Genomic DNA, 20,816 nt, shown 5'->3' with positions numbered 1-20,816 from the left:
TCTTCTTGAAGGGCGGCCCTCAGGTCATTGAGGTTCTGGGGTGCAGGGTTACGAGCCTCTACACGGCGACTCGGCTGATCCCAGAGGTTTTCTATTCTGGAGAAAGTGCAGGCCACTCCATTTGAGGTACCCCAGCCTCCAGCAGCCGTTCCCTAATGACACAACCTCGATGAGCTGGAGCATCGTCATCCATGAAAATGAAATTAGGCCTGTGTTGTTCATGCAGGGGCACAATGACTGGATTAATGATGTTATTCAGGTAGTATTGGCTTGTCACTGTACCATTCACAAGATGTAGGGCAGTTCTGTATTGAGTGGACACACCTGCCCAGACTGTAACACCACCACAACAGTGGCTGGTGCATAGCGCTCTCCTTGACGTTTCCAACATCGTTGGCGGCCATCATTTCTGCTCAACGTGAATCGACTTTCATCAGAGAACAGCACTGAGGCCCACTGGTCCCTCGTCCAGTGTAAATGCTCCCTGGCCTGGTGGTGTGGTCAGGTACCCTTGCAGGTCGTCTAGCACGCAGACCACGCTGATGTAAACGGTTTCAAATGGTCTGACGTGACACTTGGGTGCCTCTCACCTCCCTTAAATGTGCCTGGAGTTAAGTGGCATTCATCATCTGGTTCCACAGGGCACTGTTCACAATGAAGCGGTCATCAACGTGGGATGTGGCCAAAGGATGTCCACTTCTATGCCTTTCTATGACTCTTCCAGTCTCTCTGTATCTCTGTCGCAACCTGTTGATGACACTCTGACACTCTAAGCTCAGTGGCCACTTCCCTCTGAGAACATCCTGTCTGAAGCCTCGTAATGGTGAGGTACTGTTGATCAATTGTTAGGTGTGGTCTTGGTCTCATGATGTCAAAATGTGAATAGCATGATGAAGAGGACTGTTTAAATACCAATTCTAATGGAACCAGAAAATTTATTGGTCGATTCATGGATCAAACATCAGTGAAACACTGAACAGTTGGACATGTGCATTCAAAAGTATAGAGAAGGTCAAATTAAGTTCACCTGTAAAGGTTATAGTGCATTTTAGCTACATCCTGAAATTTCACCTGAAAGCCCAATATCCTTAACTTTTTTGTGAGTAGTGTATGTTGTTATTATATATATTATATTGTTAAACAGTCATTAAAATGTTTTTGTAGTTTTAAAATATATTTTTTAAAAATATGATTTTGTGTATTATGATTAAATATGATTATTTAATATCATATAATAATAATACAAATAATAATATGATGATTTAATAATAATACATGTCAAGAGAGAATGGCGAGAGAATGACTAAACAATTTTAATTTTTAATATATATATATATATATATATATATATATATATATATATATATATATATATATATATATATATATGTCTCTTAAATTACATTTGTTTACTTTTTTATTAATTAATTTTATTTTAAAAATAGAATAATGAATAAATGTATATTTAATTGCTAGTGTACTTTGTTGCAAAAAAAAATCAATTTAATTAATAATGCAAAATATCTTTGTAAGATAATAAATTGTTTAAAATATCAGTTCAGAATTCTCCGTCATTATGACGGCTGTGATGTTTACTTTTAACATCGCTAATCTTAATGAATTTTCCAAACTACAGGTAAAATAAACAGGTGAAACATCACCGAACATTAAAAACCTTTATTTAAAACTTTAAAATGGATTAAAACATACTTTTAAGTTTTAAGTGTAAAACAAATTCTACATAAGAACACCATAAGAATCAGGTTAAGTCTAGCGTGCAGGCGTTTGGCTCGTAGCTCCTGGAGCTTTCTCAGCGATCACGAAGTAGTTCCTTCCTTTCTGTGTGATGGAGGATAACAGAGGAGTGACGGGGGCTTCAGCCATCCCTGTAAAACACAATTATCAAGTGGTTAGACGCAGTACACAGCCACAATCTCACACAGATCCAGCCACGATCAGCTCCAGAAAACAGATTTCAAAAACGAAAACAAATGAGATCCTTATGTAATGACTTACAGTACACACACACACGCCACCTAGAGGTACACACACACACACACACACACACAGGACACACACGCCACCTAGAGGTACACACACGCCACCTAGAGGTACACACACACACACACACACAGGACACACACGCCACCTAGAGGTACACACACCACCTAGAGGTACACACACCACCTAGAGGTACACACACACCACCTAGAGGTACACACACACCACCTAGAGGGACTCACACACCACCTAGAGGGACTCACACACCACCTAGAGGGACTCACACACCACCTAGAGGTACACACACACCACCTAGAGGTACACACACGCCACCTAGAGGTACACACACGCCACCTAGAGGTACACACACGCCACCTAGAGGTACACACACGCCACCTAGAGGTACACATACACCACCTAGAGGTACACACACACCACCTAGAGGTACACACACACCACCTAGAGGTACACACACACCACCTAGAGGTACACATACACCACCTAGAGGTACACACACACCACCTAGAGGTACACACACACCACCTAGAGGTACACATACACCACCTAGAGGTACACACACCACCTAGAGGTACACACACACCACCTAGAGGTACACACACACCACCTAGAGGTACACACACACCACCTAGAGGTACACACACACCACCGAGAGGTACACATACACCACCTAGAGGTACACACACACCACCTAGAGGTACACACACACCACCTAGAGGTACACACACACCACCTAGAGGTACACACACCACCTAGAGGTACACATACACCACCTAGAGGTACACACACACCACCTAGAGGTACACACACACCACCTAGAGGTACACACACACCACCTAGAGGTACACACACACCACCTAGAGGGACTCACACACCACCTAGAGGGACTCACACACCACCTAGAGGTACACACACACCACCTAGAGGTACACACACACCACCTAGAGGTACACATACACCACCTAGAGGTACACATACACCACCTAGAGGTACACACACACCACCTAGAGGTACACATACACCACCTAGAGGTACACACACACCACCTAGAGGTACACACACCACCTAGAGGTACACACACACCACCTAGAGGTACACATACACCACCTAGAGGTACACACACACCACCTAGAGGTACACATACACCACCTAGAGGTACACACACACCACCTAGAGGTACACACACGCCACCTAGAGGTACACACACACCACCTAGAGGTACACATACACCACCTAGAGGTACACACACACTACCTAGAGGTACACACACACTACCTAGAGGTACACACACACTACCTAGAGGTACACACACGCCACCTAGAGGTACACACACGCCACCTAGAGGTACACACACACACACAGGACACACACGCCACCTACAGGTACACACACGCCACCTAGAGGTACACACACACACACAGGACACACACGCCACCTAGAGGTACACACACACACACACACACAGGACACACACACCAACTAGAGGTACACACACACCACCTAGAGGGACACACACGCCACCTAGAGGTACACACACGCCACCTAGAGGTACACACACACACACACACACACAGGACACACACGCCACCTAGAGGTACACACACACACACACACACACAGGACACACACACCACCTAGAGGGACACACACGCCACCTAGAGGTACACACACCACCTAGAGGTACACACACCACCTAGAGGTACACACACACCACCTAGAGGTACACACACACCACCTAGAGGTACACACACGCCACCTAGAGGTACACACACACCACCTAGAGGTACACACACACCACCTAGAGGTACACACACGCCACCTAGAGGTACACACACACCACCTAGAGGTACACACACACCACCTAGAGGTACACACACGCCACCTAGAGGTACACACACACCACCTAGAGGTACACACACACCACCTAGAGGTACACACACACCACCTAGAGGTACACACACGCCACCTAGAGGTACACACACGCCACCTAGAGGTACACACACGCCACCTAGAGGTACACACACACCACCTAGAGGTACACACACGCCACCTAGAGGTACACACACACACACACACACACAGGACACACACGCCACCTACAGGTACACACACGCCACCTAGAGGTACACACACACACACACACACACAGGACACACACGCCACCTAGAGGTACACACACACCAACTAGAGGTACACACACGCCACCTAGAGGGACTCACACGCCACCTAGAGGGACACACACGCCACCTAGAGGTACACACACACACACACACAGGACACACACGCCACCTACAGGTACACACACGCCACCTAGAGGTACACACACACACACACACACACACACACACAGGACACACACGCCACCTAGAGGTACACACACACCAACTAGAGGTACACACACGCCACCTAGAGGGACTCACACGCCACCTAGAGGGACACACACCACCTAGAGGTACACACACCACCTAGAGGTACACACACACCACCTAGAGGTACACACACGCCACCTAGAGGTACACACACACCACCTAGAGGTACACATACACCACCTAGAGGTACACACACACCACCTAGAGGTACACACACCACCTAGAGGTACACACACCACCTAGAGGTACACACACACCACCTAGAGGTACACACACACCACCTAGAGGTACACACACACCACCTAGAGGTACACACACCACCTAGAGGTACACACACACTACCTAGAGGTACACACGCCACCTAGAGGTACACATACGCCACCTAGAGGTACACACACGCCACCTAGAGGTACACACACCACCTAGAGGTACACACACCACCTAGAGGTACACACACCACCTAGAGGTACACACGCCACCTAGAGGTACACACACGCCACCTAGCGGTACACACACCACCCAGAGGTACACACGCCACCTAGAGGTACACACGCCACCTAGAGGTACACACACACCACCTAGAGGTACACACACACCACCTAGAGGTACACACACACTACCTAGAGGGACTCACAAGCCACCTAGAGGTACACACACCACCTAGAGGTACACACACACCACCTAGAGGTACACACACACACCACCTAGAGGTACACACACACACCACCTAGAGGTACACACACACACACCACCTAGAGGTACACACACCACCTAGAGGTACACACACACTATCTAGAGGTACACACACACTATCTAGAGGTACACACACACTATCTAGAGGTACACACACACCACCTAGAGGGACTCACAAGCCACCTAGAGGTACACACACACCACCTAGAGGTACACACACACCACCTAGAGGTACACACACCATCTAGAGGTACACACACACCACCTAGAGGTACACACACACCACCTAGAGGTACACACACACCACCTAGAGGTACACACACACCACCTAGAGGTACACACACACCACCTAGAGGTACACACACGCCATCTAGAGGTACACACACGCTACCTAGAGGTACACACACGTTACCTAGAGGTACACACACGCTACCTAGAGGTACACACACCACCTAGAGGTACACACACACACCACCTAGAGGTACACACACACCACCTAGAGGTACACACACACCACCTAGAGGTACACACACACCACCTAGAGGTACACACACACCATCTAGAGGTACACACACGTTACCTAGAGGTACACACACGCTACCTAGAGGTACACACACACCACCTAGAGGTACACACACGCTACCTAGAGGTACACACACACCACCTAGAGGTACACACACGTTACCTAGAGGTACACACACGCTACCTAGAGGTACACACACGTTACCTAGAGGTACACACACACCACCTAGAGGTACACACACGCTACCTAGAGGTACACACACACTATCTAGAGGTACACACACACTATCTAGAGGTACACACACACTATCTAGAGGTACACACACACTATCTAGAGGTACACACACACTACCTAAAGGTACACACACACACACTACCTAGAGGTCATCCAGTTAAATATCCTAACGTACAACAGCTGATTTTTATTTGATTTCTTTTGTGAAGTCCCTACGCTGCAACATGGTGGAGCTGTTACTATAAGAACTGTTACTATAGAAGCGACAGTACAAGGACTAGAGGACTTTAGGACCATCGCATTGGTCATTCTGATAACAGAGAATGATTTATCCCTCACTGAGTCAGGAAGCGGCTCACCAGTGGACACGCAGTGCCGGAGAGACTCCAGGAGGTTGGGGCTGGAGAACTTGACCACGCCTCTGAAGAGCTCATCTCGATCACTCAGGGTGTCGTTGCTGCTGCCTCGGTACCTGGTTTCAAGCTGAAGAGAAGAAATTACGGTTAATTCACAGCCCTGAAAAATAGACTTATTTACTCAACGTTATTTAGAGTAGCGACAAGTCTAAAAATCAACGGCTGAATCTTTTGTTCCTGTAATACGTTTAACACACAGGACACATTACTGAACCCTTTCATGCATCTGCTCTTATGGACAGTCAAATCAAGGCTTATTAAATATTTTAAATATATTATATTAATGTTATTATTATATTATTATAATATTTTAGATATTTAAAATATTGTAGGAATACATGGATGGAAATAACCAACAAAAAAAACAAAGAAAAAAATAAAAATAAAATAAATAAATAGCTCTGGTGCCAAAATTAGTTTTTTTTAATTAATTTTTAATTAAAAATATTATTTTAGTTAATTAATGTATCTATTATTATAATTTATTTTATTTGTTTATTTTTTAAACAGATTTTTAAGATTCTATTTCTTCCTTGCTATGTAAGAGTCCTGAAATGTCATAGACCTGAATGTCATAAATTTTCAACAATAAAATAGATTTTTGTATTATTCCAGGCATATTGTTTTAGCCTTTTATTTTTATTAATGGACAATCCCTTTACTTTTTAATAAACAATGTCCATGGCACGGCATGAAGAGCAGTTTAAAAGGCTGACCGGTGTCTCAGAAACACGGGTCAGCTTTCACCGTCCTGGATTAGTATATGTTGTGAGGAACGAAGGAAATAAACCCAGCAGAAAAAGGTGCACAGTGAGGTGAGGAGAGCCGAAGGCGTCTTCGCTGTTGTTCTGAGCGATGTTTAGCGTGGTTATGAAGGTTTCTTCCTCACCTTGTACACGGCCGTTTCCAGTTTCGGCACCGTCCCGTCACCGAAAGCCTCGCAGGCCATCTGATGTGTTCTCTCAGCCGACTCAGCATGCTCCTTTTCAATATTAGGATCTGCAAAGAGGAATGAATAAATAAATAAATACAGCAATATGATCCTGAGACGAGTTACTGAACAGAAATGATGCTCAGCCTTGCTTCGTGATTGATCAGAGAAAGTACACACGTGAAGGAGGTGCGTTCCTTTCCTTTAAGGTCCGTTCCTGATTTGGGAAAACCTGGAGGGGAAAAAAGATCATCAGGACGAGTAATGAGCAGCAGAGCTTGGAAATAAGATGTGACATCATTTATTGGTATATAAATAAATGCCCTGAATACTGGAATACACTATATTGCCAAAAGTTTTGGGACGTCTGCCTTTACATGGATGTAATATGGAGTTGTCCCGCCCTTTGCAGCTATAAAGTTTGGGAGCATGAAATTGTCCAAAATGTCTTGGTATGAAGCCGAAGCATTAAGAGTTCCTTTCACTGGAGCTAAGGGACCGAGACCAACCCCTGAAAAACAACACCTGAACTCAATGATTTGGAGGGGTGTCCCAAAACTTTTGGAAATATAGTGTACCTTGCGAGGTTTTAATAACAACTACACACTTTGGAAACAGATGATTACAAGTGGAAGAATTTTTGTACTGAATCTTAATTATTATACTTTTTATTCTCCGACTTTTCAGCGAGAAAATTCTCTATCATATATCTCTAAAAAAAAAAAAATAGAAGGAAAAACAAATCTGTAACAAATGGAAAAAAATGGAATTTAAAAATGCTTACATATAAAGACACCTGACTACATGTTTTCATTTATTCATTAATTTTATTTATTTTACATTAAAAATGCATTATTTAATTATTATTTATTTATAATAGATTATATTTGTACTTTATTATATTTGCCAATGGATTGATAATGTAATGTACATTTGTAAAGTAAAGATTTTTCTCCTGTATTTTTTCTGTTTAATTAATTAATAAATTTTTTAAAGTGTAGTAAAAAAAGGGGGAAGAATAAACAGGATTCTTATCTACAGTATATGGGTTGATGCTCAATATTTCAGTATTGTTTAAAAAAATAAAAATTCCACAATAATAGTTATAATGAAAAAATAACAAGAATAATATATAATTTAAAATAATTTCACAGCTTCATTTTTATAGTATCCTCTGCAAGTACACTTGTATATTTATGTCTCACTTTAGATCTACTAAACAGACCGTAAATATATAAAAACCACATCCTATTTTTAAACAGCTAATCATTAAATTTGTTAAATAATTTGATCAATAATCCAGCTCGGAGAGTGTTACCTGCTGGTACTGCTTCATGAGCAGGTCTCGCATGGCAGTGAGGCTCCTGCCACTCAGGTGAGCCTCGTTTATGGAGGTGTGTCTGCTGGACAGAACTAAAGCCTGAGAGAGAGAGAGCGATATAAACCGGTCAGATGATTGCAGATGGATCTACTGCGTGAAAATAAACAGCTGATGAATAAAAGGAAGACCTGATAGAGAAAAGGCTTGTGCTTGGCTGAGAGGTTCAGGATGAAGACGTAGGGAGTCTGGAGGTAATGAACAGCGTAGGTTGGTTTCAGGTGGTTGGGTCTGGTCAGATTATCACCCCACGCCATCCGGATCCATACGGCACCGTCTTCCTGCTTCTTCATCCGGATGGATACCTACGACCACAAAGGATCATGGGTAAGGACCAGAGCAGATACTGAGATCGCATTCAGGAACAACAACAACAACAACAACAATAATAATAAATCCAATAATAATAATAATTTTCTTTATAAAGTGCCTTTCCACAGTTCAAGGCCTCTTTCCATTCCAAGTCAACAGACATCAGGGAGAACATGAATAAACAACAATAAACAAACAATAAACAACCAACAAAATGCCTAAAAGAAACAAAAACAGGTCAATTCAGTTTTTCTTATGACCACACTTTCAGAAATAAAACAGTGTAACATCATACAAGTTTAAACAACTAAATCTGAAAAATAAATAAATAAATAAATAAATGAAAATTTTAAGTATTTAAAAATTGAAGAAAATAAAATTGACTTGCTTTGGATTATTTAGAAAAATTAAATTAAATCCAATTTTTAAAGTTTATTTTTAAAAGTTAACTGATTTACATTTGAAAAATATTTAAAAAAAAATTAATTAATTATTATTAAAAATAATAATAATAAATTACACCATGAAGCTGGTTTGCTCCCATTTACACTCCCTGGGCCTCATGTTTAAAGTTGTAAACAAACACATTTATTTTTTAAATTGTTCCTAGGAGCATTTGCTCAAGAAATTTGGGATGTAAAGGCTTGCAGTCTCCGCTCTAATTCATCCCTAAGGTGTTCTGTGGGGTTGAGGTCAGGACTCTGTGCAGGACAGTCAAGTTCCTCCACACCAAACTCACTCATCCATGTCTTTATGGACCTTGTTTTGGTCACTGGTGTGCAGTCATGTTGGAACAGGAAGGGGTCATCCCCAAACTGTTCCCACAAAGAGCATGAAATTGTCAAGAGTTTCTTTTTACTGGAACTTAGGGACCGAGCCCAACCCCTGAACGCAATGATTTGGAAGGGTGTCCCAATACCTTTGGCAATATAGCGTATATACAACCGTTTCTGTGTGATCAAGTCAATCCATTTTCTTGGCCTTGACACAAGTCAAAATATCCTCCAAGTCTCCCTTTATAGCTGTTTACTTGTCGTTTGATCTCTTTTACCTTTTATGGAATTTTGTGGGCGTCACCATATGCAAATCAGCTGTGAGTGAAGAAAATCAGTGTTTTCCCGAAAGTAAATGATAAATAAAGCTGAATGTCTTCTGTCTGGGTTGTGTTCATTTCTTCAAAGACAGATTAAAAAAGTTTAAAAATCAAAGTTTTAATGCTTTACATGTTGGACGACTTCCTCCAAATGAGCCACGAACATCTCCTTAAACTGGGTGAAATCCACAGAAACAGCTTCATCTGTGGAGAGAGAGAGAGAGAGAGAAAGAGAGAGAGAGACAGAGAGAGAGAGAGAGAGAGAGAGAGAGAGAGAGAAAGAGAGAGAGAGACAGAGAGAGAGAGAGAGAGAGAGAGAAAGAGAGAGAGAGAGAGAGAGAGAGAGAGAGAGAGAGAGAAAGAGAGAGAGAGAGAAAGAGAGAGAGAGAGACAGAGAGAGAGAGAGAGAGAGAGAGAGAGAGAGAGAGAGAGAGAAAGAGAGAGAGAAAGATGTTTTCATTCATACCGTTTTTAAAACCCATTTTTCCATGTAAAAACAGATAAAAATTAAGTATTTAAAGTTACCTTCTGGTTCAGTGAGTTTAAACGCATGCCATTTTCCTTGATTTGGGTTCTCTATGTGATCTAATACAAAAATAAATAAATAAACCAATCAATCAGCATTTTTAAAAAATGAATTAATCATACACTGGTGCCTGAAACACAAAGTACAGTAGAACTGTTAAAATAATCCACCATAATGTTTCAGCTTTATCTTGTCAGTGGATTTTGAATGGATTGTGCAGAAAAAATAATAAAAATATAAATATTTGGTAAGTAAATTGTTTGATGAAACCATTATGTTTCTGTAGAAAAGGTAAAACTGAGGGAACGAAAACATGAACATCAAACTAACATCATCTTCTAAAAGGAGAAAACTCACTCACAGACCATCTCCAGCTTCGTCACGTCTTTTAAACGCAGCCCGCTTTCCTGGAGGGAGAGAAAGAAAAGAGAAAAAAATAGGGTAATCAGTGTATTTTTATATTTAAGTATATATATAAACAATATATTGTTGTTTTTCAGGTGTTGGACTCGGCCCCTTGGTTCCAGTGAAAGGAACTCTTAATGTTTCAGCTTCATACCAAGACATTTTGGACAATTTCATGCTCTTTGTGGGAACAGTTTGGGGATGACCCCTTCCTGTTCCAACATGACTGCACACCAGTGACCAAAGCAAGGTCCATAAAGACATGGATGAGTGAGTTTGGTGTGGAGGAACTTGACTGTCCTGCACAGAGTCCTGACCTCAACCCCATAGAACACCTCTGGGATGAATTAGAGCGGGGACTCCGAGCCGTGATCAGCTAGTGATGCTGTGATGGACGGGGAGTGAGCATGACCAATTTTAAGTCCCACCCATGGACGCTGTGCTCTTGTGCCAGCCTAAAATATGTGTTTTTGTGAGGTTAGACTTGGTGACAAGCATAAAATGTATGCAAAAAGACTTATTTGAAGAATCTGTGCTACTTCATTGTCACCACAGCATTCTCTGTATTTAAACGGTGTACTAATACCGTGATATCGTAACTCGATTATCACCGATACTAATGTATATCGGTGTATCGAGCAGGGTGTGGAAGGCATGACGTCATATCGTGTTGGGGGGTGTTTTAGATCACGAGCTAGGGTTTGTTTTTAGAAGTCAGTAAAGCTTTGTTAATGATATAAGGTTAGGTTTTTGTGTCCATACCTCACATTTAGAGATTAAATTTTCCAAAAGCAGCCATTTTGGTTGAGTGTAGTCCAGATCCTCGAGCTGTTCAGCTGATAAACAACCCCAGGCTCTCAGGGTGCTCGGAGTCTTTTTGCTGGGGAGTTTGCGTAAAATCCGCTGTAAAATAGCCCGCGCTTGTTCATCCATTTTACAGCAATGTTTATAGCTTTCCAATTTAAAAAATAATCAAATGAACGCGAGTAAGAGACAGGGTTTTATCGTGAGTCGAGCAGCTACATTGTCGGGGTGAGTAATGTACAATCAAAATAAACCGCCAAGACTAACGGGTTTGGGAGTTTCCTGCTGGTTTGGGATCAGCTCGTCTAACCCAGCTCGTTTTAAGAAAAAGCGAAAAAACTGATCTGAGATCAGTTTATAAAAGCGCAAGTTAGCGTACGCTTGCGCGTCACGTACTTCCCTATACATCAGAGCCTGTTTTCAAAATATTAAAATAAAAGTCCCGGAAACTATATAAAAGTCTAGTGGTTACAAATAGAAAAGGAACGCACATATCATTAAAAGGTCGAGTGTTTTATAAACAACGGATTTGTTCTATTTACATTTTTTTATTGCACCTTATACGCATTTTCGGTGAGTGAAAAATGTAAATAATTAGTTTATTTATTTTCCTTGTGGTTGAATGGTGCTGCCATCTATCGGTTGAAAGTATAATAATACTCGCTCTCTGGCATGGTGGAGTGATTATTATACGACATCGTGACGAATATATCAACACTTTAATGGAGTTTTTGATATAAAATAGAGTCCACCGAAAAACAAAGACAGGTTTGTTTGTTTGTTAAGCTTATTTCTGTGTCAGCTGGTTACAAAATAAAAGCCTAAACACGCATACCATGAACTACTTCTGGTCAGAAGTGCATGCAGTGTGGTCATGGGGATGTGTTTTAATTACGGCAGAATTAAATCAGCATCATGGTTTGTTTTTGTTTGACAGAATAATAGATCGTTCAGACTGATTATTAATCCGAATTTGTTGAGGTTGTTGTAATCCAGTGCACATATAAATGAGTCGAGGTCATTCAGTGTTAAAGCCATGCTTTGTCCTTCACCTGGTTATTGGACCTGAGCTAAATCAATAGAAAGCTGGAAATTATTATTATTATTATTATTATTATTTTTTGCCATTAGTGATTTGATGGTGTATAAAAGACGTGTCTAAGTGTGTATAAACTGTTAGAAATAGAATTTTCCAGCATATGGTGGCTTAGTTCTGATACTTAACTCTACAGAAACTATTACCTGGACGTCTGGAATTAATTTCCTTAATTGACATTTCCTTCATCTTTATATTTGTTAAAGTTTCATTCAATCAGGTTGTTACCAGCATCTTTGCACAATACAAACACGGCGATAAAATACAGCATATGACCAAAAGTATGTGGACACCAGATGGAGAAAGTGCAAGAACTCAAGACCTGACTCTGACTCAACCCCACTGAACACCTCCAGTATGAACTGGAGTCTGAAGAGAAGAGAAGAGAAGAGAGGGGAAGAGCAGAGAATAAAGGGGAGAAGAAGAGAAGAAAGGGGAAGAGAAGAGCAGAGAATAGATGGGGGGAGAGAGGAGAAGAGAAGAGAGGGGAAGAGAGGAGAAGAGCAGAGAGGAGAAGAGCTGAGAATAGAGGGGAGGAAAAGAGAGGGAAGGAGAAGAGACGAGACGATTCTAACAGCAGTGAGATTGGAATAAATCTGGAATGAGGCGTTTAACACCTGCATATGAGAGTGATGATTAGGGGTGCACAAACTTTTAGTCACTGTATAGTAGAGGGTTTAACCAGTATGTGTAATATACTGGGAGATGAACAGAGTGATCTCAGGCTGCACTGAACTGGGAGCTGAGATGCAACAGGAAGTCACAATGTCGTGTTTTTGTTCTGGATTTCCAGGTACTGCTTAAACTCAGGATGCACCCAGACCTTTCTCCACACTTACACACGGACGAGTGTAATGAACTGATCTCACTGCTGAAGAAGTGTCACCAAGAGGTCAGGAAAAAAACGCCATCTTTTCATCTTCTCTACATCTTCTGTTCTTCCTTCTCTTTCAGCTTTTAAAGATCAGGCGCTTTGCTCTCTCTCCCCCCCCTTTGCTCTCTCTCTCTCTCTCTCTCTCTCTCCCTTTTTTTGTAATGATGTTTTTGGAAAGCTGTTCCTCGTGTATTGATCAGTAATATAATGAAATGTATCCTCAGCACAACGTCCTGCGCTTCTTTGGGACGTGTAACGATGTGGATCGATCGATGAGGGAGTGTCTAAGGAAAGAGGTGAGACCTGGTTTCTTTTACGCCAGCTTCCCTGAATCTGCTCCTTCTTGTTTCTTTCCGCCTTTTCTCTTAAACTTAATAAAATGAACACACCAGCTCCTTTATCCGGCATAAAATGTAGCTATAAATGGATAAGAAAAAGGAATGCAAATTACTGTGGTATAAGAGGAATAAAACACTTCTAATGGGAAACTTCGGAGTGATAAGTGTGACCGCTTCATCACACCGTTCGTGTCGTTGGTTTATTTTTTCCAGATTTGAGCTACATTCAAACCCAAATACGGTTTATGGTAACCATGGTAACCAGGATGCGTTTGAATGGTCTGTTGCTATCTTGTCTGTGTTTCAGTATCAGGCCAAGCGAGAGCGCAGCAAAGCTCACGCAGAGGAGATGAGGCAGCGGATCAAGGAAGGACCTAAAACTCAACCCTGAGGCAGAATTCTAGAAAATAGAAAGATATAAAATATATATTCAGGATTCATGAGAAGGACTTTGAGCTTTCACTGGACATGGAAGACGTTCTCATTCTCTTTGACAGATAATGATAATTATTTCAGTTGTACAGCTATAGTACTCGCACTCGCTCTCGGGATGGGGTGCAAATACTTTTGGAAAGCATTTATACAGGCTTAAACGGATAGCACAGGGTCACTCTGATGGATGAAGTGCAACCTTAATCATCATGAAGAAGAAACGGAATTAAAGAAATACATCCAAACTCTACAGAGCTGTGGTAATTGTCATTTATTAGATATCGTTCTTCTCGGCACATCACGAAGACACAGTATCCTACTGACACACACACACACACACACACACACACACACACACACACACACACACACTGGAATGACGACTTCTAAGGCACCCTGAAATATTCATATAATCGTATTTATATATATATATATATTTTTTTTTTCATATAATCGTAAATAAAATAAAATACTGTCAGGTTCAAAAATTCAAATTAAATTAAAGCAAATCATTGAACTATTTTTGCTCTATTATTATATTACATCATAGCACACAATGCTGAATTCTTCATTCTGATTGGTCAGAAGCCGTTGACTCATTTTCCGATTTCAGGTTCATATACACCGATCAGGCATAACATTATGACCACCTGCCTAATATTGTCTTGGTCCCCCTTTGTGCTGACCCGTCCTGCACTGTGTATTCTGACCCCTTTCTATCAGAACCAGCATTAACTTCTTCAGCAATTTGAGCAGCAGTAGCTCGTCCGTTGCAGTTTTGGAGATGCCTAGCCATCTAATTCAGGTCTATGTCAAACTCGCTCAAATCCTTACGCTTGTCCATTTTTCCTGCTTCTAACATCAACTTTGAGGACCAAATGTTGACTTGCTGCCTAATATATCCCACCCACTAACAGGTGCCATGATGAGGAGATACTCAGTCTTATTCACTTCACCTCTCACTGGTCATAATGTTATACCTGATTGTTGTATATATATAAATATATATCTCAACACGCTTATTCTATAATATGTTACTGTTTCTATAGTAACAGCTCATTCACTGGGACATGGTGTAAGACGGGGCTTGTATCCACTTCCACGCTTGTGGAAGGAGTCTCCAGTTTCAGTCAGAAATAAGACCAGATCTTTAAGTTTTCTGACATCTTCAGGAAGTTTGAGTTTCTTGGTAACGTCACCAGCGTGTGTTTTGCTATCTCGTTATCTCCAAAAGAGAAGGTTAACGAGGAAACGTCTGTGTGTAGCCACTTTAATGTAACGTATGTGATGTTTTTAATCCATAAACAACAATATATACCTGGCAAATTTTCCGTGCTATAAGAGGAATAAGACAGTCCAGGTGAGACGCGCTCTTCTAGGAAACTAATCCACTTCATGGTGCTAACGGAGACACCACTGTATCGTTGATTATTTTCCCATATCATCGAGCATGACCCACAGGAGCATTTTATTCCTTACACACGATACCATAGAGTGACTGTGTATTAATATAAATATGCTAAATATCATTTACATTCAGACCTCAACTCATTCAGCAGTTGTATTACGGTAACCATGGTAACCAGGACGTACACTTTTGAGTTACGAGAAGTACAAAATGCACAAAATATCAAACGCAAACAAAATCCCAACTAGGTTACAAGGAAATCATCACAGCTTTGTTGAAAGAAAAGTAGTTTGAAAGCATATTCAATATTATTATGCTGTTGTGAACGAAAACAGGCGGTTACCGTTGTGTCGAAAAGTTTGTGCACCCCACGTGTTCTTCGTTTGATCAGTCAAGACCATAATGAATTCCTTCCCTGACATTTATTCCAGTTTGGTGCAAAGTTCTACAACAACAAAAGTAGGCTGATATAGCAGTATAAAAACCGACAGAGTCTGTCAATTGACCTAGGGTGCCAAAACTTATGCAAACGACGGTACACCTCCGTTACCGTAATATATTTCCAGGATGCGTGTGAATGTCCGTGAAGTGATGGCATATTGCAGATCCACAGGACACTTTTTAATGTGTTTGTCAATAAATTAAATAATAATAATAATAATAATAATAATAATAATAATAATGTGCCACAAGATCGCTAACAAGAATTTAAAGAAATTTTATAACGAGCAACATTTATCTACAATCATGTTCATGCACATGTTCATCGATCACATCATATAATAACAACAAAGCATGTCATGAAGAGCTGAACATAATGTCTTCACATCTGTACAAAACTAAACAACTACGACTTCATTTTTAGCAACGGTTTTTAAGATCTATTTATGCAAATTCGCATGCAACCACGTCTGTCCACGAAACACGACGCACTACGAAACTCTAGGAGAAAAATCTTTTCTATGAATTATTCTTATTCGATATCAATGAAACTTTTACAAAAATACACAAGAAAGTGTGAGATCTGGTTGAAATTGTCCTGTGTAAAATATAGAAGGCGTCTGATTTTCCCGTCACGAGATCAGACACGGAGAGATATCCCAATATCAGATCCGACCTCAAACTGTCAGAGTTGGCTTCGTCTCAGCTGACTACACCAGCCTTTCATTTCCTCCTTCCTCCTTCCCAAAAGGATTGATTCATCCTTTTCCTGACAGACACACGTGTGAATCGCAGAAGGCTGAAAAGAAAACGTCTGAAGTTGTAATTAAGAGCGGATAAAAAGACGGCAGGATCGGGATGCGTCATTTCCTAGCACTCTTAGAAATCTCAGATGATGACGATAGAAAGAATTCGAGTCTTGAGACTTCAAGTATTGAGCATTTTATACGCTTCATTTTACGTTTATTGACCCTGTGTTTCGTAGTGGAGGTTAAAAGTGGCGAGGATGTTGATGTGAAGCTGGCTTTTGGTTTGGTTTGGATTCACACTGAGAGAGAAAAAGAAACGTGGATGAGGGGCGTGTAAACTTTTTCATTTACTTATCATTTTTCAACATGAAGTATTCTGTGTTTGGCTCACTGTTTCTACTGTACATAAAAAACTATGTTTTATCTGCATCTGCTATTCCATACACTATATTGCCAAAAGTTTTGGGACGTCTGCCTTTACATGCACATGAATGTAATATGGAGTTGTCCCGCCCTTTACAGCTATAACAGCTTCAACTCTTCTGGGAAGGCTTTCCACAAGGTTTAGGAGTGTGTTTATGGGAATTTTTGACCATTCCTCTAGAATTTGTGAGGTCAGGCACTGATGTTGTGATGATGAGAAGGTCTGGCTCACAGTCTCCACTCTAATTCATCCCAAAGGTGTTCTATGGGGTTGAGGTCAGGACTCTGTGCAGGCCAGTCAAGTTCCTCCACACCAAACTCACTCATCCATGTCTTTATGGACCTTGCTTTGGTCACTGGTGTACAGTCATGTTGGAACAGGAAGGGGTCATCCCCAAACTGTTCCCACAAAGAGCATGAAATTGTCCAAAATGTCTTGGTATGAAGCTGAAGCATTAAGAGTTCCTTTCACTGGAACTAAGGGGCCGAGACCAACCCCTGAAAAACAACACCTGAATTCAATGATCTGGAGGGGTGTCCCAATACTTTTGGCAATATAGTGTATCTACAGTGAGGTGAAACCTTTTACATGTGTATATATAAATATTTTAACATATTTGTTTATTGTCATTATTGTGTTTATTATTCGGTTCTCTCCTGCCTACAGAACCCCACACAGGGGTAGAACTCATCAGGGTTAGGTTCGAATGGATTAAGCAGCCTCACAATGCTTAGATTTACTCTTAAGCACTAAAAACGTGAGTTTCTGTTGAAGAAAATTATACTATGAATTTGTTGAATGTTTATCAAAATCAGTCTAGAATTCTAAAAATTTTTAAAGGGTTAATTCATTTTCTTTTTAAAAAAATAATTATTAAACTTCGTTATTAACGGATACACTTGTAACTTCTATACATATATACAAGTACAAGGATATCTATATCTATAGACAGATATACATATAGATAGATAGATAGATAGATAGAGAGAGAGAGAGAGAGAGAGAGAGAAAGAGAGAGAGAGAGATGTTTCTGTACCTATAAACAATACATTTCTTACATTTCTTTGTTCTTTTTTTTTTTCCATTGTGTGAAGTAACAACAAACTACAGAGGAAGACCAAAGCCTTCATCACATTTCTCTCTCACTTCACTTGAATTTCTATTATTAAAGAATTAAACACTAATTTCATGTCTGGTTTCAACGTAAATCCAGTGTCGATTTTCTACTATACTGAATTAACTCACAACTAGAATGCAAGAATCGCTGTCCAATCACATTCCTGCGTCGTACTCGGGGGTGGGGGTGGGGGGAGCATGGCTATAATCGGTGAAGGGGAGAAAGGCAGGGTTTTTTTTTTTTTTTTTTTTAGAATTGGTTTAGTTTCAAGTGTTTTTTGATGAAAGTACACTATATCGCCAAAAGTTTTGGGACGTCTGCCTTTATATGCACATGAATGTAATATGGAGTTGTCCCGCCCTTTGCAGCTATAACAGCTTCAACTCTTCTGGGAAGGCTTTCCACAAGGTTTAGAGGAATTTTTGACCATTCCTCTAGAAGCGTGGTCATTTGTGAGGTCAGATGTTGGACCAGAAGGTCTGGCTCACAGTCTCCACTCTAATTCATCCCAAAGGTGTTCTATGGGGTTGAGGTCAGGACTCTGTGCAGGACAGTCAAGTTCCTCCACACCAAACTCACTCATCCATGTCTTTATGGACCTTGCTTTGGTCACTGGTGTGCAGTCATGTTGGAACAGGAAGGGGTCATCCCCAAACTGTTCCCACAAAGAGCATGAAATTGTCCAAAATGTCTTGGTATGAAGCTGAAGCATTAAGAGGTCCTTTCACTGGAACTAAGGGGCGGAGTCCAACCCCTGAAACACAACACCTGAACTCAATGATATGGAGGGGTGTCCCAAAACTTTTGGCAATACAGTATATATTATTTTGTGAACCCAAGTGAAATACGAGTTGTTGATTTTTGCTACGCTCAGATTTATGATTTTGCTCAGGGCTAATCTGAATAGCTTGAGAACGTCCTCTGAACTCTTCACAACAACGACAACAACAGAGGTAAACGCGGAGTTTATCGCAGAACGAAAGCGCTAACGGCAGCACAAGACGTTACAATTCAGCGTCATTTATCTCATTCTCCTTTATCTTCCCATCTTAAAGACCGTCACAGTATAACCTCGCTTCATTTTTCAACTGCAATCTCCTTCAGTAAGCGATCCACTGGAGAGAATTATAATCAAGATCAACAATAACAAAAAAACACACCACAAAGTCCTGGTATTGGATTTGCATAGAATTATGAATCAGAGATGAACAATGCATGAGGAATCCTTAAATCCTTTTTTTTTCTTTTTGATGTTTTGATATATATATTTTTTGGAATAAAAGGAAGAATAGTTTTATCTCTCTAACCGAACAGGAAGAGAGTCGATCATCACATTCAGGGCTGACGACGGAGATGTGACTGACGTCTAACATACACTAAAAAATAAGAAGAAGAGGAAGAAGAAGAAGGATGGAAGTCCATCTACACTTCATCATAAACCCATCACTGCTGTCACAAACGAAGCACGTGTTCAAGGTTTAAAAAGATCAATAATAATAATAATAATAATAATAATAATAATAATAATAATAATAATAATAATAATTAGTATCATCCCCCCCCACGAGACCTTTGGTATGTAATTCCAAGTCAATAAATTAATCAACCACAATTATCTACACTGTACACATCAACACAGAATTATTGAATAATTTGTTTGCACTTTTATGCAAAATGGCTTTTTTTTTTGTTTTTTTTGTAAATAAATAAACAAGGACAAGGTTAAAGGCATTTCTTTAGGTGATAGAATTCTGTGTTCTGAACGCTGGTCTGGAAGCATCCACGGGAAAAAAAAAAATCGCCGGACCCTTCTGATACAGTCGGGAATATAAATATTTAGAATTATTATAATCATTATAATTATAATAATAATAATAAGAAGAAACGTAAATTCTTGGCTTGTATTCATTTCTTTCACAGTACATTATGACATCATCGTGGGCTCTGGGTGGGTGCGGTGGTGCTGCGGTGGTGCTGCGGTTGCACTGAGTGTGCCAGACATTCAGGCATCATAACCTTTACTCTGTAAATAGGAGAAAAGAGCCTCCAGGCCCTTGGTGGAGCACCACAGCTGTTTGAGCATCTGGCACTCCTTCTCGTTCACCTCCTCCAACATGGACATCAGGATGCTGCGTACCATGCACTTAGACTCCTCCAGAACCTGAGCACACACAAATAAAATCGAAATCAATCATACCATCACAATAACAACAACGACAACAACAACAACAACA

At 40.7% G+C, this 20,816-nt stretch overlaps 3 protein-coding genes across 4 annotated transcripts in view; 1 reads left to right on the top strand and 2 right to left on the bottom strand.

Annotated features, from left to right (window-relative positions):
• Positions 1–1,662: 1,662 nt before the first annotated feature.
• Positions 1,663–12,039, bottom strand: cenpn (centromere protein N). Its single transcript, XM_058387637.1, has 10 exons — positions 11,662–12,039; positions 10,856–10,901; positions 10,494–10,553; positions 10,099–10,172; positions 8,695–8,868; positions 8,504–8,605; positions 7,366–7,417; positions 7,144–7,253; positions 6,198–6,321; positions 1,663–1,886 (listed from the first exon to the last, which is right to left on the bottom strand). The coding sequence occupies exons 1-10, from the start codon at positions 11,830–11,832 to the stop codon at positions 1,771–1,773; spliced, it is 1,029 nt and encodes a 342-aa protein (XP_058243620.1). The 5' UTR covers positions 11,833–12,039; the 3' UTR covers positions 1,663–1,770.
• A 275-nt stretch (positions 12,040–12,314) lies between these two features.
• cmc2 (C-x(9)-C motif containing 2) lies at positions 12,315–14,693 on the top strand. The gene is made up of 4 exons (XM_058387638.1): positions 12,315–12,471; positions 13,593–13,691; positions 13,898–13,969; positions 14,319–14,693. The coding sequence occupies exons 2-4, from the start codon at positions 13,611–13,613 to the stop codon at positions 14,400–14,402; spliced, it is 237 nt and encodes a 78-aa protein (XP_058243621.1). The 5' UTR covers positions 12,315–12,471; positions 13,593–13,610; the 3' UTR covers positions 14,403–14,693.
• A 2,099-nt stretch (positions 14,694–16,792) lies between these two features.
• LOC131351913 (chromodomain Y-like protein 2) overlaps positions 16,793–20,816 on the bottom strand; it is a 66,054-nt gene continuing 62,030 nt past the window's right edge. For both annotated transcript variants that reach the window (XM_058387635.1, XM_058387634.1), the window contains exon 7: positions 16,793–20,743. In XM_058387635.1, the coding sequence (XP_058243618.1) occupies positions 20,585–20,743 (159 nt within the window). In that variant the 3' untranslated portion in view covers positions 16,793–20,584. The remainder of the gene's footprint in view (positions 20,744–20,816) is intronic.

Source organism: Hemibagrus wyckioides, linkage group LG04 (genome assembly GCF_019097595.1).
Source record: "Hemibagrus wyckioides isolate EC202008001 linkage group LG04, SWU_Hwy_1.0, whole genome shotgun sequence".
NCBI classification, from domain to species: domain Eukaryota; kingdom Metazoa; phylum Chordata; class Actinopteri; order Siluriformes; family Bagridae; genus Hemibagrus; species Hemibagrus wyckioides.
Note: the sequence above shows the minus strand (reverse complement) of the source record. Positions and strands in the feature narration are given on the sequence as shown.

Coding starts and splice junctions, on each gene's coding strand:
- cenpn (XM_058387637.1), bottom strand. CDS start 11,832: ATGGATGAACAAGCGCGGGCTATTTTACAGCGGATTTTACGCAAACTC. Junction 8,606..8,694: donor ACAAGCCTTTTCTCTATCAG/GTCTTCCTTTTA, acceptor TCTCTCTCTCAG/GCTTTAGTTCTGTCCAGCAG. Junction 6,322..7,143: donor TGGAAACGGCCGTGTACAAG/GTGAGGAAGAAA, acceptor TCTTCTCTTCAG/CTTGAAACCAGGTACCGAGG.
- cmc2 (XM_058387638.1), top strand. CDS start 13,611: ATGCACCCAGACCTTTCTCCACACTTACACACGGACGAGTGTAATGAA. Junction 13,692..13,897: donor TGAAGAAGTGTCACCAAGAG/GTCAGGAAAAAA, acceptor ATGTATCCTCAG/CACAACGTCCTGCGCTTCTT. Junction 13,970..14,318: donor GGGAGTGTCTAAGGAAAGAG/GTGAGACCTGGT, acceptor TCTGTGTTTCAG/TATCAGGCCAAGCGAGAGCG.